Raw genomic sequence first — 27,766 nt, forward strand, 5'->3', positions numbered from 1 at the left:
TCTATACAAAACACTGTTTTTAATAAAACAAAACCAATTCATCCAAGTCATGGGTGCAAGGTTAACAAGTATCAAATGTAACCTGTATGGTTCTTCTAAAACAGTGGCTTGAGCACGAGGGCTTGTCTGCCTCCAGCCATATCCTGGGAAGCTGACCCAAAGGGGACTTAAAATCTCCAGGATGGATTCTTATTCCTGGGTCAGAGTTGGCTCAGGGTCACATGCTCTTGAGGTCTCTGAAGACAACATGAGCTGCATTGCGTCCAGGGGCTCCCATGACACCTCCTCCTGGAAGGGAACTGCCCATGAATCTAAGCTGTGCTCACAACCCTCCCCAGGGAGCAGACAGGGCCAGGGCTGATGGAGAAGCCAGCAACAAAGCAGAGCATGGGTGCCTGCAGGGTGGTGCTTGGACCATGGGCATCAGAAGCCCCTGGGATGACCATTGAGACAGTTTCCGAGCTCGCCCCCAGGCTTCTTCCCTCAGAGCTCTGGGCAGGGGGCCCGGGGCACAGTCCAAGCAAGTGCTCCCCTCAGTCTGGAAGTCAAGGTGCTAGATGGCGAAACTCAACTGTGAAACTAAAGCACCAGACTCAGGGTTTGAGGGAGAAGCTGTGGAAGTACAGACCTCTCTGGGACGTGTCCACAGGGATCGGCAGCCTTGGCGAGGTCAGTTAGGCTTGGAATAGATGCCAGGAAGAATTTTTAAATTGAGAAATGTAACATTACCAACTCTTACTGGTCTAAAATCTGGAGCGGGGATTCAGGGACGTGGGTCCCTCTGAGCCCAGAGTCGGCATTTGGAGAGCCGCCTCTGGGACCTATTCTCAGACCTGGCGAGGGGGAGGTGTGAGCTCCCCCAGGGTGGAGGGGGCGGCCAACTGGCAGAGGACCCCGCTGCTCTGCTCCTTTCCCGCATGCTCAGAAGCCAGAATGTGGGGGATGGCCCGTTCTCCTGGGAGTTCCCTGCTCCCCTCCCTCTCCCCCCACCTCCCTCACTGCTGGGCCCAGCCCTCCCCACAGCTGCACCTGGGAAGGGGCCCTGGGCACTCACCTGGGTGGGTGCCGCTTCCGCAGAGGTACAAGCCCCGGAGAGGACAGCGGTAGCCGGAGTGCAGGGGCGTGGGGCGGGCGAAGTAGAGCTGGTCCAGGGTCATGGCACAGTGGAAGATGTTCTGCAGGAGGCAGGGCCGCAGTGGTTAACATAGGAGTGCCAGGGTCTTACCGCCTCTGTGCATTCCTTCCCCTCCCCGTCTCCCAGGAAGGTTCTTCTTCCAGCATGTTTTCTTGGACTCTTAGGAAGCAGAAAAGGGAGGGGAAGAGAGAGAACAGGTACATGTCCTCGGGTGGGGAAGAGAATTTTCCAGAGGCAGTTTTCAGGAAAAAGGAAAGGTGAGGAAAACCTTTAGAGTGTGAGGAAAAGGGGGATTTTGAGGATTTTGCTGAGGACTATAAATCCTCTTCACTGTGGTTGAAAAATGGAAGATTTGACTTATCTTGGCAGCCAGCTCACATTTCCTTGGCCAAGACACCCACTGGAGCCTGGGGCCCGAGGTGGGGATTGGGGGGGAGGGTCCATGCCCTAGCAGAGTCACAGGAGATGGCAGGAGGCAAGGTGCAAGGGACTCGAGGTGGGTTCTGCTCCCCTGGCCTGGGTCTGAGCAGCCAGAAAGAGGGGGACAAGGGCCAGGGGGAAGGTCAGACTTATGATGTAGGTCTGGACAAGGATACCAACACCTCCTGGACGTCACCACAGGGACATCCTTCCAGCTAACCCTCTCAGGGTGTCCCAAGCTGAGCTCGCCCTTCCCTGCCAAGTCTGCTGTCTCCCGCCTTCCCCACCTCAGTGTGCAGCTTCCCACCTGGGCTGGAGGGACTCTTCCCTTCACCTCTGCCCTGACCTCTGCTTGCACCTTGTACCAAGACCTCTCAGTTTTGCTGCCCCACCTTCCCATATCCCCCACTCCGTTCCCTCCCCACTGCCGGGTCTCTTGCCCTCTATTTCGAGGCTAGCGCTATCCAATAAAAACATCACATGAGCCACATATGCAATTTTTATTTTCTAGGAGCTACATTAAAATTTAAAAAGAAACTGGTGAAATGAATGTCAATAATGTATAAAATAATATTTTATTTAACCTAATAGATCTGAAATACTATCATTTTAACATGCAATCAATATAGAAATTATTAATGAGATGTGGTTACATTGTTTTTTTTCATCCTAAGCCTCTGCCGGCTGGGGGGCATTTTGTACATGCAGTTTGGCCTCATCTCACTGAAGCCACCAAGAGCCACATGAAGCTGATGCCAGGTGTATGAGCCTGGCCTCCTAACTGGTCCCTCTGCCTCCAGTCTCAGTGAGGTTTTGATAAATCAGAGAGGCAAGTCCAAGGACATGCTGCCTTAAGAGGGGAGCTCCCTCTGAAGAAAGCCAGCTGGGAGAGGTGGCAATGCATGTCCAGACAGGGGTGCCACAGCCCTGGTGACCCGCTCAGCAGGCACCAGCTCTCCTATCTGATCTCATTCCTCCGCACTCCCTAGGTCAGACCACTTTTCCGTCCCCTCTCTACCGTTGTCTCTGCACCATGCTCCCTTCCTGGTACAGGCTGAGTGTGGAGGGGCAAGAGAATGCCAGGGGGGCATTCCAAGGGGTTGGGGTCACAGGGAGAAGGATGTGATGAGGGACCCCTGGTCTTATACTCACGCCTCCGGGAAGCCCAAAGATTCTCTCTAAATCAGGTGGTGTGAGGATGTCCCTGCCCACCACAGAGCCCTTGAAGCCAGGGGCGTAGGCCTCGATGCAGTCGAACACTGTGCACCAGACAGTGGAGAAACAAGATGCCGTGAGGAAGATGAGGAGGTGCTCTGATTGTACAACTTGGCAAACTGACAAAAATTCATTAAACTACACACTTAAAATCTATTTATTTTAAGTAATGTAAATGTAAATGTAAATCATATCTCAATAAGCAATACATAAAAACAGTCTATGGGCAAGTAAATAATCCATTACAAAGGCCTATGGGTCCACCCCACTTTCCCACCTGCTCACCCCAACCCTAAATACAGAGTTACTTGTCTTCCATGAATATGCAGAGCTTTCTGCACCTCGTTGTTTTGCTCAAGTTGTTTATTTGCTTGGAATGCCCACTGCTGCCTGGTCAACTCCTCTTACCCAGCTCAAATGTCCCTTCCTTTGGAAAGGCAAATGGCTTCCTCCTTTGGTTCACGTAGTATGCTGTATCGTAACATCCCCCAAATCCCGACTGGACTGTGAGCAGCTTAAGGACAGGAACTGTGCCTTTTAGGCTTTCTTAGCCCAGTGCCTGGCCCCAGCAGGCATTCGCTGTGCTGACCTAGGTTCCATGGGGGTATTTCTCTCCCTCTGGCACAGGACTTAACTAGCCTTAATCCTGAATAGGGCACTCAGGAGGGAGAGGCCCACTGGGGGGAGCGTGGCCAGCTGTCACTGTGGAGACAGGACAGTCTGCGCTCTTTACCTTTGTCTGCATAAGCGTTTCTCTCCTGCTCATCCCACACCTTGCCTCTGGCCAGCGAGTAGGGAGTGTACTGAGTGAAGAGGGAGACCACATGGCAGCCGGGGGGAGCCAGGGTGGGGTCCAGCGAGGAAGGGATGCAGAGCTCAATCATAGGCCTGCACGGGGGAGGAGAGAGGGTTGGGTGTCAAGGGGATGGGAGCCTCTCGGAAGTGACAGGGGCAAAATGCAGGAAGGCCTAAGGTGAAATGATGGGGTGTCTGGGGGGCGTGGCAGTTGCTCGCCGCCTGGTGGACGGTACTACCCTAAAGGAGCTCCCAGCCCCTCGACACACCCTTTGTTGCCATTGCCTCAGGGTCTCAGGTCCCACTTAGCCTCCCTCTAAATGCATGCCTGTCCCCATAAACCCCCACCACAGCCTGTACTCTGACAGGTCTCAGAGCCCAGCAGACAGCACACATGAGGGAAGGGGCCAGGCCCAGGGCAGCAGGAGCTCAGGTGGCCAAATGTCAACCCAGGCTGCCCCTATCTGCCTACCTTTCCCGGAGCAGCCTGGGCAACACAGAGCTGCTGAGCTACCTACAGAACCCCAATCTGTTTCCCACCCTTCCCCTGCTTACAATGCTCTGTCCACTTGGAGCACATTTTCCCTCTAATCTCTAAATATGAGCACCTTCAAGGCCACATGAAATGCCCTTTCTCCCTGCATCCCTCACTTGCAATGTGCCCTCTGAACTTGGATGTCCTGTAGGCATCTCTAAAGCAACTTGTCCAAACCCGAATGCCTAAAGCCTGCTCCTCCACCTCCCCACACACCAGGTTCCCCTTTTTTATAAAGACAGACACCATCTTCCGGTGGCATCTCTTTTGCTCACACCCCACTTCCTGTCCAATAGCAAATACTGCCAGCTTCATCTTAAAATACCCGGTATCTGGCCACTTCTCGTCACTTCCACCATCCCCACCCTGGTCCAGGCCACCATCTTCTGATCCTTGGATTCTACAATAGTAACCAATTGCAACAAGTGCCTTTTTTTTTTTTTTTTTTCCCCAAACAGTGGCCAGAGTGGTCTTTCCAAAATCTAAGTTAGGCTTAGCACAAACTTTCTAGGAGTAAAAGCCAGGAGTGGTTGACAGGGCCCAGCTGCAGCTCTGGGGAACCCCCGCCACAACTCCCCCCTCCCAGGTTCTTTCTCCAGCCTCTCTGGCTATATCCCTGTGCCTGCAACACAGCAGCTCACTCCTACCCTAGGGCCTTTGTACCTGACTTCTCTTCTGCCTGGATGTTCTTCCTCAGAAATTTATAAGGCCTCTATTCTCACTTCCCTTGGGTCTCAGCTCAAACACCTTGCTGTCAGAGATGCCTTTCTTTCCTGACCTTCTCATAAAGACTAGTGAACCATCACCTCTGATCTATCTTTCTCCATACTATCAGTGCATGTTTGTTCATTGTCTTGCCTTCTACCATAGAAGGTCTACCATGAAGGAGGGCAGGACATGTGACTTTGCTTGCTGCTCTGTGCCCAGGTCCCTGGACTAAGCCTGAGGGGCTCCAAAATATTTATGAATAAAGAATGGACATTGCCTTCTACCCGTCTCCCAGGCACACATCCTCTTCACCTCGTGCTATAATGTCTGTGTGCCTGCCCTGTGGTAAGCTTTGTGTCTGTTTCATGCCCCTGCCCGACCCCCAAATCCCCTAACCCATACTCAATAAAGAGGCCCACACAGAACAGATTTTCAACAAGCTTTGGTGGACAATTGACAGCATGGAGAGATACTTGCTCCTGAAACACCCCTGCCTGTTCCCAGAAGGAGATACAGCTGGGATGGGAGGTAGAAGATGTTTTTAGAAGCTTTGCACAAAGGCGGCTTATCAGAGACAGAATATAGAGCAGGGGCATCGGAGGAGTGTGTGCCCTCTGATGGGCTGCTGAGTCAGAGAAATGCTTTTTCTTCCAGAAAGCATTTCCTTCAATTCCTCCCAAATGCCAGGGATGTTCTCTCTGTAATACTTTGACCCCTCTGCTAATCTGTGACACTTGGCTGCACTGTGCCCTATTCTTTACTCCTTACCTGCCCTGACGCACAGATTTATCATCTGGGATGTACTTCCTATCCTCAGAACTTAAGTGTGGATTTAGGCAAATCTAAGACACTGAAGGCTTAACACCAGGAGGAAGAGGCCATCTTTCCTGTGTCTAGACAGTTACCCCTTCCCCTCAAGCCCAAGTATGTAAGAGTGTCTCGGGGGCGGGGGGGGGGGTGCAAACCCTAGGTCCCACCCACCTGTGGGAAGGCAGGCCATCCATGGCATCTTCAAAAGCCTGGTGGAGGAGGAGTGTGTCTTCACAGTTCAGGTGGATGGAGCACTGGTGATGGGGCAGTGGCTGGCCCCCTGGAGCATTGGGAGCCGCCAGGAAGTCAGGCAGCCTGTCGACAGCCACTGAGGGAGCAAAGAGGAGGGTGAGGGCCCAAAGGCCCTCAGCCTCCAGGATCCTCCTTCTCTACCTATCACCCTGCTCACTCAAGTGGTGGATTAGAAAGAAAAAGTATGGTGGGGGTGGGTGGGCGCCAGGGTGGAGATGCGGGAATAGAGAGAGATGATGACGTAAGGGAGTTTTTCCCAAATTGGGAGATTTCTCACTCAGATAATGTCAAAAGAGATAGCTCTGCAATGTGTGTGCCTCTTACCATTGATCTTGGTAACAGGTGACTTGGTGTCTAGCCGGGAGATTCTCTCCACGAACTCCTTAGGAAGCCATTCCTGGAAGAAGTTTCCATGAAAAGGCCTGGGAATGGCGGAGGCCTGAAGGGGCCTGCCTTCTTCTTTTGTTCAGGATGGTCCTTCAATCCCTACTGCCAGAATCCTTTCCACTCTTCAGAGCTCAGCCAAAGCACCCCCTCTGTGAAGCCCTCCTGGATCCCCTCCAGTTCATCACTAACCATTTTTTTCCTTTGAACTCTGCCAGAGCAAATGTAAATGGCCCAGACCAACTCTTACTTTGGCTATGGCCAGTGGGCTGAAGGCTCCTTTTCTCCTCTGGTCTGTAAACTCTTGGAGATCTTGATTATCTCAGAATTGTCTTGACAAGATGCTTTTGAACTGATGTTTGTTGAATTTTCTTAGTGGAATCACTAAGAAAAAATGGTGCCTTGTCCCCCAGAACAGTTCGAAGAATGTTTGGGAGCTCCATACTCATATCGTATCTTTTGGTGACACGGAAGGTATGAATGGTTGTAAAAACTGCCCCTAATCCTCATCCCTCCCTGTATGCACACACCTTCGTAACATCCTCTCACAGTGGCTCTGGGCTTGGGACAGGGGAACGTTAGCAAGTAGGATACAAAAAGAATCCCGAAAACCACCTGCCTAAGTGAGTTTGCTCACTTTTGCCCTTGCCAGACCCTGAAAACATGCCTGGACTTATCATACCTCAGGATGAAAGACACACAGAGCAGAGCTAGTCAGCCTGTTCATTCCAGCAGAAGCTGTCTTGGTCTAGCCACGGCAGCCAACCTGGGCACGTGAGCGAGGCCAGCCACAAAGAGCAGGGCCCACTAGTTGACCCACAGCTGACGGAAGGTGCACGAGCAAGCCCAGGTCAGCTGAACTCAGCCAAGTTCCACTGAATTCTCCAGTTCTGTGTGCTAAGTCAGTATTTCTTATTAAATGCCCAGATGCTGTGTGGTTGTTTCATACGGCATCGATATGGCCATAGATAATTGACACAGATGGTGGAATTAGAGTTGGTTAGAGCAGGAGATCAGGGTAGTAGGATAACTCTGGATTAAAAGTCAGACCTGGGTTCTAGCTCTGGCTCTGCTAATTGCCAGCTGCATGGCCTAGGTCACCTCATTCCCTTGGACCTTTCTCCCCACCAGTGAGGCTTCTTCCCTGTCTGCTACCTGCCTGTTAGAAAAGGGAGAGGACTGGCCTCCCCCAGTGCAGAGACCTGGCACTTGCACCTCCATCCCCATGTAGTCCTGGGGCCCCTGACCAACACTCCTCCCCACTGCCCCCTGCCGTCTTGGCAGACATCTTGCCTCCAGCCCCCAGGCCTTACCTGTGGTGTCAGCTTCAGGAAGGTGACCTGTGGGGATGCGTTGGACAGCACCACTTTGCTCCTCACCTCCGAGCCATCTTGCAGCACAACTCCTTGGACGCGTCCTTCACTGCTCACCAGCACTTTAGCCACTGCCTAGAGCTCACTGGAGTGAGGCCCTGGGAACTCCCCTCCACTCACCCACCCACGATGGAAAATACAGGTTGGATCTTGGGGGATTTCTACTGTCTGGGCTGCTCCTGGGGCTCACAGCTTCCCCAGCCTGAATCCACCTGCTGGGCTCTGTGACAATGTGGCAAAGCCTCAGCCCACCTGCTCCCATGCAGAGGCTAGCTCTAATGGGGGCTAGGGGCCAGAGTGCTCAAAGGGGGGTGGTCAGAAGAACTGGGACCTGGTTGACAGATGCTCAGCCATTAACAGGCTCCATAAACTTAGCCCCTTGATTCCAAAGCCCCATTTTGTGCATCAGTAAAATGAGGAAGCTTTCAAATTTGACATTTTGTTCTACACTGGGATGCTTGCAAATAGTCAGGGTAAGGGGTGTGGGGGGGGAGGTCACTCACCTTTTCAGTGAAGATGCTTGCTCCATGTGCGGTGGCTGAGCTTGTGATGGCATCAGAGAGAGCACCCATGCCACCCTGGACATAGCCCCAGGCCCCCTGCATCCCCTCCAGACCCCCCATCACGTGATGTAGCAGCACATACCTGAGGACAGATCACTGGGATCACTGGTTGGAGGTGGGATTTAACGTCCCTAGAGTTCTAAGCACAAACAGTCCTTTCTTTCTGGTGCCTTTAGCCTCTCCTGCCCCCATACTGCCTTTCCCGTCAGCCTTTAAATGGGCTCTAGGCCCCTGTGAGGGCTTTTTGCCCCATGCCCTACATTCTCTCCCCATGCAAACGTGTCTGCAGGCAGAGCTTAAACACCAACTGAGGTGGCGAGGCCCAAACCCGCAGTTCTAACTCTCTCCTGAGTACCAGCTACCCCAGATATCCCCCATTTGAGTGTGTTTTTGGCAGGCGGCTTAAACCCATTTCTTTCCCCATTCCCCAATTTGTTTTCCCTTTGTTCTCCCCATCCTACTGATGGCAGCTTCTGTTTCCCATAGAAAGCTGAGGCCCAGTCTCAACTCGCAGCAGTGCCTCCTCCATGCATCAACCCTGCCTCCCAAAGAACTTTTCAATTCTGGCTCCCTGGGGCCTCTTCCCTGGTCCAGGACTCTCCTCCCTTCCTTAAACTTCTGCAGTGGCGTCCTCCTAGTTGGACCACCTCCTCCCACTCTTTCTTTCCTGAAGACCTGGAGCCCGATTGCAAAACCCAGCCAAGTCCTGTCAATTCTCTTCTTTGATGCCTTTGCCAGCTCAGCATTGCTCTCAGGGCCATAGCTAGTCTTTGGAAATGGCCCCAGGGCTCTAGCCTCATCCTTCACCATGCTCCCCCTCACAGCCCACATTCCTGCCAAAGTAAACCTCCACATGATCCATGTTTAGCCCCCAGCGTTTGCACATGCTGTTCCGGCAGCCTGGAAGCCCCTTCCTCCCTTGTGTCTATTTAGCTAATTCTTCTTGTCCTGAGAATCTCAGATTAAACATCTCTTCCTCATGGAGGTCTCCTCTGATCCTGGACAGCATCACTTTCCTGTTCTACTCCCTTCCTAACCCTCACAGAACTCCACTATTGTCACTTGCTCTGTGTCTACCTCTCCTATGAGGATCTCAGCGCCATTCTCACAATCTAGCCCTGGACCTGGCACAGGTAAGGGTTCCATCAATATTCACTGGAGGAATTAATGCTGAAACAAATTACTTAAAGGCCCACTTCACAAACTGGGCAGTAGCTATGCCTCTCGGAGAGCCACAGAAAAAAGGACAGGAGGCCCCAGTGGAAGATCCAGATTGGCTGGTGGATTACAGAGTTGGCCAAGATATGGCAACCACTGACAACGCTTCCCTCGCCCCTTTTCCATGGCCCTTGGGAATTTGGAACTGGCTTAATGTGTGCTGAAAAACCACTTCCAAGGGTGGTTCTCATCCTTTGAGAGAAAAGCCATGTCAACAGCTTCTAACTGCATCTTCTGATGCACTGGAAATGGACCAACACTTGGCATCATCCTCTATCCCCACACCCACATACACACACGCACCTCTTCCATTCCTGCTCCTACAAGGGGTTTGGTAGTCGTACCACAGGAACAGACTTCACTGTGTCTGGCTGCCCCTTCTTGGATTGGGCTGTCAACACACCCCCTCACAAGGGGAAAGGCGGTGTCCCTTATGAAGGTGTCTGTGCGTGCATGTCCTAGAGCCCAGAGAAAGGATCTGTGGCAGATGGAGGGGGCAATGGAATTTTGTGGGAGGAGAAGATATAGAAAGAGGAGAGAAAGATAAGAGGGAGAGAAAGAGAAAAAGGAGGAAGAGTAGTAGGAAAAAGAGAGCAGAAAGTTGTTCATGTTGAGATATCACAGTGGGAGAGAGGCTTTTCTCCCTGAAGCAGTAGGGAGTAGTGACTGAGAAGGAAGATCTTGGAGGGTCAGCTGGAAATCAGCTCTGCCACCACTAGCTGTGTGACTTTGGGCAAGACCTGCCCCTTCTCTGAACCGTGGCTCTCAGATGTTGCTTTGAGGGTCCGATGGGTGCTTGGCTTCGTGCCTGGCTCACTGGGAGAGCTTGGTGGGCAACATCCGTCAGCACTCTCATTGGGGGATTCACTCCACTCCCAATGCACCCCACCCCTGCACTCACCCACTCCCCGGAGTGTGGGGACTTGTCATGGCTCCAATCACAGCATCCGTGGCCAGAGTGGCTTTTAGAGGCTCAGACTCAAACCACTGATCCAGCACCTGGGACAGCGAAACAGCAGTGAGCAAGGCATAGACGCTTTGGAGGGGAGAGGCCCCCTCACTTGTGGGGTCCAGACTGAGGCTGGGGAGCCCCTCACCTTTATAATTGGAGCTGTGAGGACCTGGTAATACTGGGGCAGCTGGGCTCCCAGTATGCGACCTAAAAGAGAAGACCCATAAAACAAAATGAGTCAGGCAAGACGGAGTCATTCCAATCTTCGATAACTGTTTCTATTTCTTTATCTGTAAAATGGGAGTGATATTTCGTATCCCCAAGAGCTCCTGTAAGGATTAAATGGCATATCATAGCATTTGCAAGCTCATAGGCACTGAATACATTTTGGTTGTTGGAATAATTTTTGGAAAAATGTTAACTTGTACCTTATTCCCTTACTCTGAACTCTGGAAGGCCCATCCCCCAGGAGGTGGCCTGGTTGGCCAGTCCACTGCCCTGATGCTGATTCACACTATCTCAGAAAATAACTGGACAGTAAGGACATCCCTGAGGGCATGGATAGTGATCTCTAGCTATTGGAGTCCCAGTGCCTGGCTTAGTGTCTAGCATATAGCACTTGCTTAATAAATTTTTTGCATAAGCTTCTTGGACTGGTCATCTCAGAGGCAATGTCTACTTTTGGCATTTGTGGTAGATTCTGCTGGCTCTGATCCTTCACCCCTCCCCATATCCACACACTTTTTCCATGCAACTCTGCAGTGCCTCCCACTGTAGCTGGGTTGACCTGCCCTGTTCCTTGATTCAGGGCTCGCCCACATGATTTGCTTTGGCCAATGGAATCTTTACAGATGGGATGCAAATAGTCGCTTGAAGCCGGCCTGCACATCGGTGCTTGCCCTCTATGCTTCTGCCATTGACAGAAGGCGGCCATGCCTAGACCAGCCTGCTGCTTCCAGGAGGAGGATGGGAAGCACCTGGAACAAAGCTAGTCTGACTGATGTGCCCCAGCCGTAAACACACGTGTGAAGCCAGACCAGACTGAACTGTGCAGACACGTGAGAAATAGATGTTTATTTTTACACGCTACTTGGGTTTTGTAGTTGTCTGTTATGCAGCAGTTTTGAATGAGTACCAACTCATCAGCACTTTTCCAGAATACAGAAGCTAACCTGGTTTTCATAACCTGGAGGAATGGTAGAAAAAAGTAGCATGCTTGGTGAAATGTCCTTTCCCATACCTGTGGCAAATGTCACTAATTCATCATAGAGTTTGTCCTTGCTGAGCCCAAATCTAGCATCCTTCCTGGAAGGATGCTTCACTCTCCCGGCCAGTCTTTCTTGTTCTAGCCATGACTATGGTGACAAGATCCAAGCAGGCTTCAATCAGCTTTGCATGATAAAACCCGACAGCATCTCACCTCAGATCTGTGAGATGAACCTCTTCATTTCTTCTCTGAGGCATGCCTGGCACCATGACAGGACACCATGGGAACCCACTTGACACCCATGGGTGCACAGCCCAGAAGTTAAGCCCCAGGTGGGAGTTAAGCCCCATGGGGCAATTTCTGACCATCAGGGGACAGAACCTGATGTATAAACATTTCCTCTTTTTCTCTTGGGAGTCATCCTCACGTGCACTTCATAGCACTACTCAGGTGGCCTCCCAGGACCAGCACCTGTCACCTGCAGTGGTGGCCAGCACAGTAGCACACCCTGGGACTGATTCTCTCTCTTTCCAGTTTCACTACTCCTTTCCTTGGGGCCACCCTTCAAGATGAACTCCTGCACACAAGCCTTCATCTCAGGTTCTACTTTTAGGGTAGCCAGGCTAATACCCACTCACTAGAGTGCTCCGGGCAATCCCTATTTGTGGACGGCAGCTGGCAGGCTTATGAAGGTTCAAGCTCATGTTCTATCATCCAGAAAATGGGCTTAGCTCCTTGAAGGTCACTCATCATGCCCCGATGCCTGCACTTGGGACTCACCTGCCTGCAGCAGGGGTTTGAGTGTGGAGAGCGACCGGAGCCTTTGCCACAGGGAACCCCTCTGGAAGGCCTCCATGTCCACGGGAGCTGCATCCAGCAGAGGGTCTATGGCTAAAGCCAACCGATTCATGAATGCCTCATATTTGGGAAAGGCCTGGAACAGAGAGCTCTGAGTCAAGGCCCTGTTGCTTAGAATCCCACAAGCATATCACCCCCACGCTCTGTCCTCCAGGCTGCCCTCACGTGGCCTGCTGCTCCTACTGGAGCCTTTGTGGCTTCTCAGGCCTCACACCCAGCCTGGGCCCAGCTTGGCTGTGGTAAATTACTCCCAGATCCAGGTCTGTGAGCTGTTGTCAGCACTAGGGGTGGTTATGAGCCACCAGGATGGTGGCAGGGACACGGGCTTATGCTGGCCAAGACCAGTTGTCAGCCACAGAAAACTGCCAAGTATCCTAGGGTGTGGTCTCTGTGATAAACCACAAAACCACTTTCAAGTTTCTTCTCTCTGTGTCGTCTTTCCATATATTATTGGTAAAAGTAACATCTCTTCCCCTGTATTCCAGCATGATGACTGTTCTTTCCTGGTCTGCAAATCTCCTCTGTCCTCTTGACATAAGCAGAAACAGAAGCCCACATCCCTTTGCCCCACAAGTGCAAGTAACAGAATCCATTTCTTTTCTCTCTCTCTCTCCTTTGTTTTCCCCCCAGAATCCATTTCAACAGCGTGGTTAGGACACCCACCTTTTCTTCACTGGGTGGGTGACAGGAGCAGGGATGGATGCCTGTGCCACCGGGGGCCCTACCTCAATCCTCAGCCCCCAGCTTTCAATTTTTGGTTCATTTATACTCATGAATATATCTGTGGAATTTTAATAAGATTACATAAAGAAAAGTTCTGCATTGAAGTATGTTTGAGAAGTCTTGATAAAAACGACCTCAAGCAGCCTTCTCTACATACAGTAGGCCTTCAGTGTGACAATGTGAGAAGACAAAGCCAGAAATGGGTTTCCTTATTTTCCACAACAGGATGTGGCCCCTGCCTTCTCCTCCTGTGGTCACTAGCATGCAAGGTCACAACTACTCTCCTCTAGGCCCGGGGATGTGGCCTGGTCCTGAATCCTCTCTGGTGCATCTGAGATGGTCAGGGTTTGGAGGGGAGGGTAGAGGCTCTAGTCCCCCACCAGCTGCACAGAAAAGAAGCACTTTAAAAAAGCAAGCTCCCAAGGTGGTTCTGGTCAGCAGCCAGGTTTAGAAGCCACTGGTTGAAGAGACATACTGTGTGTCCGAGGTTCTCTTGGCTTTACCCAACACTAGGTTACAAAAAGCAACACACATTGATTGTATTAACCTAGGTCTTCTTAAGAAAATGTTCTCACTGATATATGGGTTCATGCTGTGCCTTCAGCTTGTACCTAGGCCTGGTACAAAAGTATGTCCATGCAAAGAATCTGTATTTGCAAAATCGGTCACACCAGGCCCGTAACACTCTTCAATGGTCCATGTACACAAGGTCACCCAACAAATTCCTTATACTTCAATCCTGAGGAAAAAATGTGCCTTCTCCATCAGACATATGTACTTCCTTCTATCAGACCTGCATGCCATCATGGACAATTTCTTGCCTTGAGCTGCCAGGGGATTGATGCCAAATCAAATGAATATTTATTACAACTCTCCTGTCCTAAATAACTGATCCAGTTCATTCTATCCTTAATTGTCTCTGATCCTCCCTTCATCCTTCTTTATGGCTTTCATGGGCTTTAATATTGATAACCACCTGGAATTCTTTCCAAAAGCAGGAGAGATGGAAAACACATACAGTATAAGTATGCACCAGTGGATTCCCTTTTGAAATACAGCTGGTGGAGACTGCCTGAACAGTGACCTCATACTGAACACACAGGCTTGAGGGGCTCCATTGTCTACCCATCTTTTTAAAAAGATTTTATTTATTTGAGAGAGAGAGAGAGAGAGAGCATGAGTGGAGGGGGAGAGGCAGAGGGAGAAGCAGACTCCCTGCTGAGCAGGGAGCCTGATTGGGGGCTCAGTCCCAGGACCCTGAGATCATGACTTGAATTGAATGCAGCCACTTAACACACTGGGCCACCCAGATGCCCCCAGTGTCCGCCACCAGTTTTAATCACTGTTCTCCATCCCCTTCTCTTCAAAGTACCTAAGATCATGGCTAGCACAGACTGGAGCTCTCCTAGGGCAGGTGGGACAGCCTGTCCAAGCTCTCATGGTCTTTGGACAACATGTTCTGGGATAACTCCAACCAGGCCCAATTCCTTTCAAGAGCCACCTACAGGCTGATGAGGGAGGAAGAGATCCGTTGCCAGTTCCTTTTCCTACCTGGGCATCCTTCCGTGAAAACTGGGCAATCTGCTTCTGGTTTTCCGCCATGTCTGTGCCCAGAAGAAGGGACCTGGGCACCTTGCTCCCCATGCTCTCTTCCAGCATTGGGGTGAAGGAGTAGGGGTTCCGAAGATGAAGCCTCAGCCCGTGTTTCTACAGAACACACATAGCATAGCATTTTAAGGGGTCTGTGTCCTCTGCCCTTGACCCTTCTCTGATTGTGTTTGTAGCCATTTAGGTACCTGCATACAGTTCCCCAAGGCAGTGGTGCTGCTTCTTATTTTTTAATGTAAGTGTATAAAAAGCATTCTTGCCTAGGCATCCTTTGGCAGGCTATATCATACCACACCACACCACACCATGCTATGCCATGCCATACCACACCACACTATGCCACATTACACCATGCCACGCCACACTACACTACATCACATTACACCATACCATACCATGCTACCCTGTGCCAAGGACTGTATTGGGATTTATAATGATCACCTTACAGCAACTGTAAGTATACTATCCTCATTGTACAAATACAACAACAGAGTCTCAGAGCAGAGAAATAATTTGTCCAAGGTCACCTTGGGAGGTGGATCTAGGTTTCGAAACCACATCCCTGTGACTCCAAAGCTCTGGCTCTCAGCACTAGTCTATAACTGCTCCCACTTCAGAAATAAATAATTAAAATGTAGAAAGACACAATAAAGTAATGGTTATGTGAAAATCCATACTTATAAGGTAGATAAATTATTCACATCAAAAAATTTTATTTACTTTGCAGACTCATTTACTCCAGGGTCACTTTAAATGGAAGTTCCCTCGATGTATTTAAAATATGATTCGATTTACAAATATTTGACTGGCAAACAGAACTTTCCAAGAGTACATCTACTTCTTCAACAGAAGTACAGATAAAACAAAAAGGGGCCTGGGTTATCCTCACAAATAAGACTTACTGTTCCCACTAGAGACATCTTTTTTTCTGAAACCTCTCTATTGTGGTATGATCGACATACCAAAAGCTGGGTAGATTTAATGTGTTTAACCTGATGAATCTGGCATCTAGAGACTTCTTTCCCAGACACATGGCCAGCTCCCTGCCCTCTGTGACTGCTCTGCTCACATATCACCTGAGCAGCAAGGCCCCCCTTGCCACCCAGCACTTCCTGCCCCCTCGGCCTGCTTTCTTTGTCTCTGAAGCACTCACTGCCACCTGGTTAATTGCATGCTTAGTCTTCCTGTCTCTCTCAGGTAGAATGTCCGTTCTGTGAGCGCAGGGGCACAGTCCCTTTGCTCAGTGCTATATCTCCAGCACCTAGATATACTGCAGTTAATATGCATTCTGTTGATTGAATAAATGAATGCCATGTTGCCAACCAGGTACATGTCCAGAGACAAACAAGATTGGTGAGTAGAAGTCCTAGAAAACACAAGGAAACAAAAAAAGCCCTCTCCAACAATTACAACCGAAATTTCCCCAAGTCAGAGATATTCCAGATGGCGGCATCACTATGGGTGGAGCCTGCTGTGGAGGTGAATCCAAACATTGGTAGGGGTTTGGGCTGGGAGACCTCCAGGATCCTTTCTTACACTAAGATGTGGAAATGTCTTTGATCCAAGTGTTGGTTTCTCTCAGGTTAGTAAACTCTTACTCACCCAAGAAGTATCCTTGGTTCCTCCTTTTCTTTCCTCTCATCCCATCCGTCACCAGTCTCACTGACCAGTCCAGTCTCCAGAAGTTGTGTGCGCTCCCCTCTATCACCACTGCCCCTCAGCCCAAGTCGCCATCTTGTGAACCGCTGCAGCTGCTGCCTCACTGGTCTCCTTGAGACCACAGCTGCTTCTACCACATTCCACACCACCCAACACCCAAGGTGACTGACCTTTTGTGAAGTCACAAACTCCATCCCTCTACTTCCTCTGCCCCTGGCACTCAGGATAAAATGAAGTCTTTCCTTTGCAGCCTACAAGGTCCTGTCTTGGCTGGCCCTAGTCCCTCTCCCACACCTCTACTGTCCCTCTGCCCATCCCTTACCTACTTTCTTCCACCTTGGACCCGTCCATCTCTACTTCCCTCTGATGGAAACACTCTGCTAAGGTGACCACAAGGCTGGTAACTTCTTAGCACTTGCATGTCAGCTCAAATATCACCTCCTCAGGAAAGTTGTCGTCGTTGGTCAGTCTAGGCTAGATCTCTGGTCCCTATCATATTGCCTTGTCTTTCTTTCTTCAGGTAACACATTCCTCTATCCGAAGTCCTCTTACTAAAAGCAGAAGCCTGGCCTCCCTCCCTCACCATGGTATCCCCACAGGCTTCTCCCAGTGTGGGACACAGGGCAGGGACTCAGAAGCAATTACTGAATGAATGAATCAATACTCCACCCGAATAAGGGACCCATGAGTTGTTCAAGTATAACTAATTGAATATGAATAATTTTTTGTATGATTCCAGGACTTTCTTATAAATGGAACCTTTGTCATTCTTGATGGTTTTAATCATGTGGCGTCAGAATAAGAAGAGGGATGTTAAATCACCATTAGATTTGTTAAGATCATGCAGTTCTCCTCTTATAAAAATAAAACTCTTCCTCTGATTCCCACATGAGAGTTCTCAGCATGCACAGCCACTCTGGGTGGAAACTGCTAGGAGGGGACAAGGTGCATATGAGGGACCAGGGGTAAGGGAGATGTGAAAGGTGTGGTGCCCAGGCCCCACTGCAGTCCTGTAGAATCAGCCTTTGGTTCAAGGTCCCTTAGGGTCCCATTCATTTCCCAGGCTGTTCTGATAGACCTGAGAGTTTGAGAGCCTTGCCTTAGGTTTCTGGAAGCAAAGCAGGAGCATAATGATCTGGTTGGGACCCAGAAGATTATTAGTGAGAGTGGGGAGGGAGGACAAAGGGTTGCCACCTGTGTGAGGTCAAGGCTGGCCCAGGGAGAGCTGGACAAGGTGGCTGCTGACTGATGGAGGAGGAGAGATCCCACCAGCGCGGAACTCTGCCAGCCCAGCCTGGATTCCAGCACTTAGTGTGCTGGGGCCACTGCTAAGCAAACCTGTTATCTAGCAGACAGAACCAGGGGGTGATCCCATCTGATGCTTTTGTTGGCAGCTGGAAACGGAGGCCCAGAAGACAGACTATGGAGGCCCCATGTGGGTAGGGGTACCATCCCCCAGCTAACTGGGGACAGGCCCGTAGTGGCTAGGTCTGAGGGGCAACAGCCAGCCCCGGGTGCCTAGGGAGCTGCTCTGTCTCTCTGGAGCCTCAGTTTCTCAACTGCCACATGGAAGTAATAATGCTAGCTGACAGCTACAGGGGACTGACCATGCCCAGACGCTGCACTGATGGTTAGCAAACATATTAATCACAACAACAGCCTTATGAGGTGGGTACTACTCCCCTCCCCATCTTGCAGATGAGGCACCGCGAGGCAGCTGATAAGACCATCAAGCAGGGATTCAAGATGAGCCCGTTGGGTCCCAGAGCCTGTCAGCTCAGCCCTGTCCTCTGCCCAGGTGGGCTGCGTGGACGGCTTCTGTGTGTGACCTCATCCAGGGCAAACTACAATGTGCCAGAATGTGTAAAGCTGAGCAGGACCGTGGTCACAATGCCCGTGGCAGCACACGGTAACTCCAGGACAAGGAGCAGAAGGCAGTGGACCTGGTTCAAGCTGTCATTTCATAGTGTGTGAACGTAACCTCCCAGAACCGTGGTTCTGTCGTCACAAAACGGGAACATTAACCAGTCTCACAGGTGAAGACCAATGGATAGAGCTTTAGAGCTTGTAGTCCAAGTGGTGACACTGGTAAAAGAACTGTTCTTTACTGTTGTTTGGAAATAGACCCTTCCCAGAAAGAGTTCAGCTGCCCTCCTATAGATGCCAACCGGCTCATCAGTGTCTTGTTAAATAAGGCGCTCCATATGCCATGTGGGATGGTTAGTTCTGTGTAGCATGAAGCAGGACTGTTTCCTCCCTCCATCTGAGCACCATGCTCCTATTAATGCAGCCCAGGGTCAAAGGCCAAGTCATATACTCAATTCAGTGGGGGCAGGGGGGAGGTTCTAGTTAAAGGAATCCAAAAACAAACCATTTTCTTTCCTTTTTTTTTTTTTTTTTAAAGATTTTATTTACTTATTCATGAGAAACAGAGAGAGAGGCAGAGACACAGGCAGAAGGAGAAGCAGGCCCCATGCAGGGAGCCCGACGTGGGATTTGATCCTGGGTCTCTAGGATTTCACCCTGGGCCGAAGGCAGGCGCCAAACCGCTGAGCCACCAGGGATCCCCAACAAACCATTTTCAAATAAGAAAACTTTTTTTAAAAAAATAAAGATAATATTTACATGAAAATTTCTATTCTGTGATCCTGAGTTTTCGTCAGATTTTTCACAGCCCTCATGCCCAGCCACGTCTGCCACTATGTGTCACTGGCACATCTGCAAGTTGCCTTCAGCGATAGTTTGGTATGGACTGAAGGCCAGAGATGCTTTCCCAGACTTTGGCTAGACTTTATCAGTCCCCGCTGGGCTGGTGGCTCGTTCACTCTCTCTCTCTGTCTCTCTCTCTCTCTCTCTCTCAGTAGGCAACAGTGGTTGAACGTCTTATTAATTTTAAACTTTCAATTTAGAGCAAAGTTAATGCTAAAATGCTCATGGCTTCAAGCAAAATAAATTAATCAGAGAAAGACAATTCTATGATCTCACTCATATGTGGAATTTAAGAAACAAAACAGAGGATCATAGAGGAAGGGAGGGAAAAATAAAACAAGATGAAATCAGAGAGACAAACCATAAGAGACTTAATCATAGGAAACAAACTGAGGGTCACTGGAGGGGAGGAAGGGAGGGAGTAACTGGGTGATGGGCATTAAGGAGGGCAGGTGATGTAATGAGCACTGGGCGTTACAGAAGACTGAGGAATCACTGACCTCTGCCTCTGAAACTAATAACACTCTATATGTTAATTAATTGAATATAAATAAAATGAAATTAAAAATAAAAAAATAAAATGCAAAAAAAGTGCTCACAGCTTCTTATACAGATGACACATAGGACCCTTTTTTCTGAGTGGAGGTGGCAGGGCACCAAGCAGGGAGAAGCTAGGTGGGCTCTGGGAATGTGGTCACCAAGCTTATAGAAGAGGCAGTGGGGGTGACAGGAATCTGAAACGATGGGCAGAGTTGGACCACGGGACCCCCGCAAAGCAGCCCAGGGGTCAGAGGAGGTGAAAGTCCCTGGGGTCCAACTTTCTGCTCAGGCTGCCACCTAAGGTATTAGGACCTCAGGTTTGATGAAGGCAGAAATCAGGCTTTTGTCAGAGGCCCAAGGGTTAGGCAGGTGCCCAGCGAGGGCCAGACAAGACGCCAGAAAGTGATGGGGCCGGGCAGAACTGGAACCCCAGTCCCGGGCAAGGCACCAGCTGGTGTTGCATGCGGGAATGTGAGCCTCGCGTTGACAAGGATTGTTCTTCAAAAGATGTCCAATTTCCCATTTTAAAGACCCTGGGTAGAATACATAAAACCCATCTGTGGGAATGCACCGAGGAGAGGATGTGGGATAAACAAACCCTTGGATGGAAGAGAGTCTCCAGGTGCAGGAACCACGTGGGTGCAAAATAGGGAGTCTTCACCCCAGGTCAGGAAGCTGGGACTGCCCCGCCGCCCCCCCTGGACCACGGGCGCTCTACCTTCAGTTCCAGGTCGGTGTAAATCTGTGGCCTCAGCAGGCTGAGGAGGTAGGATGCTCGGGAGAACTTAAACCCTGAAACAGAATCCGATGAAGACAGTCACCAGCGGTCACCAGCAGTCGCCCTCTGCCACCCTCACACCACCTGTCAGGGCTCACCTGGGATGATCTCCTCTGTGACAGCTGCACCCCCTGTCACAGGACGTCTCTCGAAGACTGCTGTGTTCACCCCCAATCTCTGCAGGTACGCGGCCTGGGGGTTGGGCACACGGGGCCCTCCTTTCATCCCTGGGACCGATCTGCCAGCTCAGGGTCCTTGCTACGGGGTTAGCATGCTGCCCCTTGGCTCACGCTGTTCCTGCCTCTGGGAAGGCCATTCCCCTTGCCTCCTCTGTAAATTCCCACTTTCCTAGACTGCTCCTGCCCCTCCACGACCCAGCAGAAGCTGACCTTCCCTCCTGTGCAGCCTGGGTGGCTGTGTGAAGTCCTACTGCACCCTGCCCAGCCCTGCCTGGGGTGCCCATCTCTTCCAGGTGGGGGTGAGCTTCATGCCTCCTCAAGCACCAGGGAGCAGCACGTGAGCTTGGCCTGTGAGCGCTGAGCCAGCTGGCCCAGGTTCTGCTGCTCTTCCTCCTTCTGGCAGGCAGCCTCAGTACCTGAACCGTCTGGCCTCCATCCCCTTGTGTACCAACACCGGGCTGATGATGGCAACACCGGTTAGGCCTGCTTCTCGGGGCTGCTGGGAGGATTCACTCAGCTGCCCCCTGAATGGGACTTGCTGTCCCCAGAACACAGGACGTGCTTCATAGATGAAGCTATGATGACAGCTTCCTTTGGGGGGTGAAAGATACTGCAGGGTTTTTTTTTTAATTTTCCCCTAGCACTTCATGGGAGTTCAAGAAATATGTGTTGAATCGAACTGGCCCTGGGTCTACAGACCTGCCATGCTGGCCCCCCCCACTATCACCCCCACCAGGGTAACAACAGAGATGGCGTTGCTCAGAAGCCATGCTCCTTTTACAAGCTCACTTGGCAGACACTGTGAGTGAATCACCCCGTTAATGCATCTCACAACCCTCGAGGTGGGTGCTGTGGTTCTCCCTGTCTCACAGATGAGGAAACAGAGGCCCAGGAGGGTTAACAGCTTGCCTCAGGCTCAGCGAGCTCATGAGTACAGGTGTTGGGAATGGAACCCAGGTGGTCTGGGCCTGATGATCGATGCTCCTGACCCAACCCAGAGAGAGGGAAAAAACAGCAGCCCTGGCACTGGGAAGTGGCCTGGCCCTCTGAGGAACACCGTGTTGTTCTCCCATCAACGCAAACGGCCTCACGGAATGACTGCCTCAGACGAGGATAGTCTGAGACCATGGTAAAACAGGACAGAGCAAGGCCACTTCATAATTTTGTCTGAGTACAAACAAAAACAAGGGCTCTGAGTCACCCACAAAATACTCCCTGCCTCCTGGCTCAGCTAGAGTTAAGTGGCTGCTACTTCCTCACCAGTTAACCCTCCTCCTACTGGGACCCCTCCCAAATAAGATTTATCGAGATGCCCAGTTACAGGGGTGTTTCCTGCTTTCTGATGGTATCCAACCTAGAGGAAACCTCTGCTTCCCTAGACTGTCCCCCAAATCATCCAACCAGAGCTCACATCCTAGAGCAGGTTTCCTAACCTCGCTTCCTGAGCATCCTCGAGGTCCCCCAAGGTGTGCACTGTTCACCCTCCCTGCCCCCCCAACCCCCGCCCAGCCCACTGCCAGTCATTGTCTGCCTCCTGCCTCCTGAACTTCAGGCTGTTCCCCTGAGGGGCCCAGGTCTGTGGCTGAAGGGCACTGACACCAGCCTCCTTTGGGATGGGGACCTCCAGTAGTAAGAGTCCCCATCTGTGAGGCTTTGGGTGGCAGGTCCTTGGAGCACATCGTCTGTTCGCCTCACAGCAGCTCTGTGAGGGGGTGTTTTGTTCTCATCTCACCCTGGCTCAGGAGCCTAAAGTGACTCACACATAGAAAGTGGCAGAGCTGGGGGATGAACCCATGTTTATATTAACATAAAATCAATGTTTTAAATTACTGATCAGTTGAGTTACATGATGCTCCCCATAAAATGTTCAAGTAAAACTATCATGTCAGGGAGAGAAGCAAGATTTAACACACGTCTCAGAGCCTGCCTTCCCCGACCTTGCCGACTCCTCCTGTTATTGATATTCCAGAGCCGCCACTGCCTCAGGGAAATGTTCCATGTTTGTTTTGTGAACACTGTCTAGCACATACTATGGCCTCGTAGGGGTACTGGGACCAGAGTTTGAGAAGCACAGCCTTAGGGTAACCCTGCCTGGCTCAGCTTTGGACGTAGGAGCCCGGGTGTTGGAGGCAGGGCCCTCCCTCCTCTGTTAGACTGGCTTCGTGGTCGTCTCTGGGGTACACCTGGGGCTGTGTAGCTGCTTGGGTGCTTCAGGTTGGCACATGGTCTGGACCTAGCTGGGGGCATGGGGGCCCCAACCAGCCCCAGATTCCCAGGCTCTAACACATGTCCCTGGCTATGCCAGTTACATACTTTCCCACCTCTTGATCATCTTGCTTCTGAAAGCCCCCTGACTCTCCCAAAGTCAAGGGAAATGCACATACAGTAAGAAAAGGAGAGGAAAGGGAGCTCCTGCTCTCCTCCTTGACTACTGCTGACCCCATTTGATAGCCACTGGTCAGCGCCAGGGAGAGGAGACGAGCCGCCTCCCCGTCTATCTTGGGGCTGCACCCTGCCCACTTCCTCCCATTCTGGCTAACACCGCATGTCCAGGGGCCAGTGAAGCAGGACAGAGGGGAAGGTACTCACAGCCACCAGCCCGTTGTGTCCTGCAATGAGACAAGGCAGAGGAGGAAAGCACCAGTGGTCAATGAACAGACACGCTCCTTGGGGAATATGTCACCAATCCCTGTCCCCATGCCCCTGAAGATCCTGGGGAGGTATCAGAAAGTTGGGCATGGGACTCCCCACCTGTACCTGGATGTTGCAACAGCATCTAGCTTGATGCCATAAAACACCTGGTCTCTAGGGATTCAGAAAACCCTGTTCTTGCGTATGCAATGCTATGCTCCAGCTTGAAAAAAGTCCTGTCACCCTGCCCTGGCCTGTGGCTCCATCTGGAGTGAGGGGTGAGGAGAAATCCACAATCATCAGACAAAGCTATCCATCCCATGAAGCATTGCTGGGCTTCCATAGCTTGGGGACGAGCAAGTGGCTGGTGGAGGGAGTATCACAGTTTACTTGGTGGGAACAGAAGGGAAGCATGGCTGGAAGGCTGGTGCTGGACCTCGTCTGGCATGAAATCACCATCCAGGTGCATGCTGGGCATGTGGACAGCTGCTGACAAACACGGCTTGTTCTCCCCAAATGTGGTGCACGTTAGCACCCAGAAGGCTTTAGTCACATGGTTTTGTCTTTGTCAATCACCAATGTTCTCCAAATAAAATAGGAACAATTCAAAATGAAGTAATTAAACACATACAGCTTCAACGTGTGCTAACGGAGTGCCAGCTGATTGGGTGAATTTATCTATCTTCTATATTAAGTTTCTTGTCAAAAATCTCAGGATTTTTGCCCCTGGGTTAGGTGCCCTAAATTCAGCTTGGGATTCCCTGTTCCATACCAGGTCTACTGCTACTAAGTGCCTCTCCTGCTTTGAGAAGCTTCAGGATCACCTGAGAACTCGTATGAACAATGATTCATAACCCCTCCCTGGAGTCTGCTCAGCAGCGGGCAGGCAGGGACCTGGGATGGATTTCTCCCAAGCCCCCAGGTGATTCGGATGCAGGTGGTCAAGCATGGCCAGTGGGCTGGGAGTGTCTCCTCTGGCCTCACTCTCAGGATACAATGCAGCTGCTTGTGGAGAATCCCTTGTTGGGAAGAGGACAGGCCCTGGTTGTTTTCAGGTAGTGGGGACAGGTCTTGTCTGGAACACTTGGCACGTGTTTCTCCTTGGTGACAGAAGGTCTTTCTGAGTCTTCAAAGATGTCAGCAGAAGACTATGTTCTCTGAGCACCAACCTGAACCCAGTGTTCACTCAAATAAAATGTTCAGCCATTAATTTGACAAACATCCATAAATAGGAGGCAGCAATGACCCACATGACGGATTTCTTCATGGCTGAGCTGACTTTGTTTTATATTTTCCACATAGAGACACCCAGAATTTTAGAGGTCACTGAGCCAACATCTCTTCCATTAAAAGAATCTCTGAAATAGAGTTCTTCAACCCTCTTTGACCATGAGCCACAGGAAGAAGCGTGTTTTACACTATGACCTGGCACACATCCCACATATAAATGTATTTCACAGAAATGAAAGTTTCATGAACTCATATTAACTCACCATGCGATAAGCATATGATGATCTATTTGATTATATTTCATTTAAAAAGACTGGTTGATCTACTATTTTTGTATACTTTTGAAAAGTTTCTTAGTTAAGGTTTAAAAGCTTTGCTGGATGGGATTCATGAGTGGGTTGTAGCCCGCAGTTCGGAAAGGCCTGGTCTCAAATATATACATTAAATTAAAGGCCAACTGTCCCAGGCTCAACCTGGCTCCTGCTATTTACAGGATGTGGCCCTCAGAGAGTCATTCTGGCCAGCCTTGTACTTCATGCTTCTTGCAGTGTTGGAGCAAGAATAACCAATAATATATGTAAAGCACCTGACTCACAGCAGACCCACGATAAATGGTAACTATTTGTTTCTTAAATAGTGCTGATCATAAATCTTGAAAAACTAATAAAGGCTTCCTGGCAACTGGGTCCAGTTCAAGCATCACACCTGAGCCCACAGATGCACACATAGATCTCAAATGACAAAGGTCGATATTCCAACAACCCACGCCCCTCATCCCTCCACCACTCCATCCCCACTCCTGCCGGAGCCCTCTTGGGGCTTCTGGAGATCTCTCCTTTTCCCCTGTGGGGGTCTTAAGCTGCAGGCTCTGATCATCTCCAGCCTCACTCCAGAGATCCTTACAGCCAGGCAGGCATGTGGGGATCCCAAGAGAAGCTGCTCTGAACCTGGGTTCTCAAGTGGGGCCTGCAGCCACCTGCATCAGACCCACTCCAAATTCTGGTTGGATGTGCTGACTTTCCCTGAATCCTAATTCCTGGGCTAGGGCCCAGGAACTTCATTTTAACAAGCTTCTTGGGTCATTCTTAGGCATGGTCAAGTGACTAATCAGGGTCATCTTCAAGGTGGCTCTCAGAAAATGCCACTGTTCCTTACTTGGTCCCCAAATGCCCTTAATGGGCTTCCCTTTATGCTTAGCAATTAAACTACATCAAGGAAAAACACCTGAGACTCAGACACGTGTGAGCAAGTCACCCAGGCCCCTGGTGACCTGGAGTCAACCCTCCCTTCCAGGAGACAGCAGGGATGCGCTGTCACCAAGGGGAGAAAAGCAGGGGCGGTGGTGGGGAGCTTCCATTTACTGAGCCCAATCAGCGAGGTGTGGAGATGGCATCCTCCACCCCGGCCAGGAGGTTAGTGACAGTCATCTAACGCAGCCATTAATAAATTTAGAGTCTATAAACTTACAGTGAAATAAATAAATTGCATTAAAAACAAAGGTAATAAATATTCAAAACTTGTCACTTCCTCATCGTTTTTCCACAATTTGCAATGACCTATGCTCTTGCGGTTCTTTACCTCCGAGCACCCGTCAGGGCCTGTGCCTCTCTCCCTAGTGCACGTGCAGCCACCCCACGCTGGCAACTTGATAAAGGCCACAGCTCGCACGAAAGGCACCACGGAAGGCAGCGAATAGTACACCTCAGGGCTTGATGGGATTACTTTGTTGACGGTTCGATATAAGAAAGCGATGGATAAAATGCTAACGGTGCAGATGAAACCTGACAGTACGCTGTCTGCAGCTGTTTTGTGGCAAACTGCACAAAACCTGGAGAGAAGATTCTCCTAGGATGGGAGAAACATAATCTGAGCAGTTTCTCCCATCACTGAAGGAGCGAAGTTCAGACATGACTCTGTCACCTCACCTCAGTTCTACGCTTTAAAATCCGTGCAAACAGCAAATAATGTTCCCGTCAGAGCTAGCCTTATTGGTCAACAGTAACCACAGGTTTGCTGCCAAGTTTAGCAAAAAATCACAGAACTCTGGGGAGAGCCAACTGGCTACCCGGAATTTAGCCAAATAAGATTATGTGTCTTATTTGTAAAATCGTGTGCTACACTTCCTTTGTTTCAGTATTTATCATAAGCCTATGTATATATGTTTGCACACCTTTTTCCCTGGAGGGGTGACTGTGGAACATTTACTGGCCACAACTGCTTAGAGCACACAAGAATGAAAAGGTAGCAGAAAAGAACGCAGCTTTAAAACCGTGATGAGCATCTTCTTTCAATCCTGCCGTTGTCTGTCTGAGCCCAGTGAGAGAGAATGCCAGAAGTTGAAATTCGGGCCCCTTTGGAAGTGTGAATGGAAGGCTCTAGGCAGAAAACCCCGTCCAGGGCCTGCGGCCTCCCACAATCACGTGGTGGAATCTGACACTGCGCCGCCTGAGGGTCAGCAAAGTGCAGCAGGTCCCTGCGTGCCCCAGATATGCGGGACAACGGGGGCTGTCACCCTCCTCAGGAATGCAGTAGGATCTCTGCGACTTGGTTCTATTTTTTCCTAACTCCCCTTTAAGGAACCTTCCAGTTTCCTTTGTGTGTGGGGGGGGGTGTCTCAGTGGTGAGGTGGTGGTGACCAGAACTCAGAGCACTTGGGGTGGCTGGATCTCATGGGTCTTTCCGACCCTACCGTATGCTTTCCAAGAATGTGGTGGCAACTCGCTAATTCTGCAGGGGATACGCGGAAACTCCTGAGCTCACCTATTCCTCCCTGGTCATTCTAGAACGGAAGACCCAAGCCTAGGGCAGGCAAGAATCTGCCCAGACCACACAGCAAGGTGATGGCAGAGCCAGCCCCACAAATACCTCCCCAGCCCGCCAGGCTCTGAGCAGGGCTGCCCTCCCCGTCACCCTGGCGCAGCTCCTTTACCTGCTCCTATCACCACGGCGTCGTACTGAGGCTTTAGGCGTCCCCTGGCTTCCCAGTGAGCTCGTCTCCAAGGGGGGCAGGGAGAGGCAGCCGAGGCCCTGCCGAGACCCAGGCCATTCGCAGCCATTTCTGCCCAGTCCTAGGCCAGGAATTTGCTTACAATCAGCTTTTTGTGCTGCCAGGGCAGGGGGAGGGGCAGGGAGCAAACCGGAAGAGAGGAGGAGCTGCAGTCCAGCCCCGAACTTGGCTTTGGGCCCTAAGCCCAGGACGTGCAGCTCCCAGAGTCCGCCTAGGGCAGTCTCGGGAGTCGCCTGCTCACCAGAGGTGCTGTCACCTCCAGGCCAGAGCAGCCACG

The 27,766-nt window shown here is 50.8% G+C and overlaps 1 protein-coding gene across 5 annotated transcripts; it reads right to left on the bottom strand.

Annotated features, from left to right (window-relative positions):
• Nucleotides 1-27,697, bottom strand: PYROXD2 (pyridine nucleotide-disulphide oxidoreductase domain 2). 5 transcript variants are annotated; one of them, XM_038578476.1, is made up of 16 exons: nt 27,412-27,697; nt 23,211-23,230; nt 20,541-20,634; nt 20,383-20,456; nt 14,700-14,855; nt 12,348-12,501; nt 10,506-10,567; nt 10,310-10,407; nt 8,131-8,272; nt 7,568-7,702; nt 6,195-6,267; nt 5,790-5,946; nt 3,504-3,658; nt 2,708-2,814; nt 1,055-1,175; nt 1-299 (listed from the first exon to the last, which is right to left on the bottom strand). In XM_038578476.1, exons 1-16 carry the CDS (start codon nt 27,536-27,538, stop codon nt 190-192), a joined length of 1,785 nt encoding a protein of 594 aa, XP_038434404.1. In that variant the 5' UTR covers nt 27,539-27,697; the 3' UTR covers nt 1-189. The 5 variants fall into 5 exon arrangements, with proteins under 5 accessions (XP_038434404.1, XP_038434405.1, XP_038434407.1 ...); XM_038578477.1 differs by having other exon boundaries at nt 1-288; nt 27,412-27,680; XM_038578479.1 differs by having other exon boundaries at nt 20,541-20,745; nt 27,412-27,534.
• Between the last annotated feature and the right edge of the window lie 69 nt (nt 27,698-27,766).

Source organism: Canis lupus, chromosome 28, assembly GCF_011100685.1.
Source record: "Canis lupus familiaris isolate Mischka breed German Shepherd chromosome 28, alternate assembly UU_Cfam_GSD_1.0, whole genome shotgun sequence".
NCBI classification, from domain to species: Eukaryota; Metazoa; Chordata; class Mammalia; order Carnivora; family Canidae; genus Canis; species Canis lupus.

Bases quoted from the DNA above. Each gene is read 5' to 3' on its own strand.
- PYROXD2 (XM_038578476.1), bottom strand. From the start codon at position 27,538: ATGGCTGCGAATGGCCTGGGTCTCGGCAGGGCCTCGGCTGCCTCTCCC. The intron at 10,408-10,505 runs GTGAGGGGCTCC...TCGCTGTCCCAG, and splicing joins TCACAGCTCCAATTATAAAG to GTGCTGGATCAGTGGTTTGA. The intron at 2,815-3,503 runs GTAAAGAGCGCA...TCTGGTGCACAG, and splicing joins AAACGCTTATGCAGACAAAG to TGTTCGACTGCATCGAGGCC.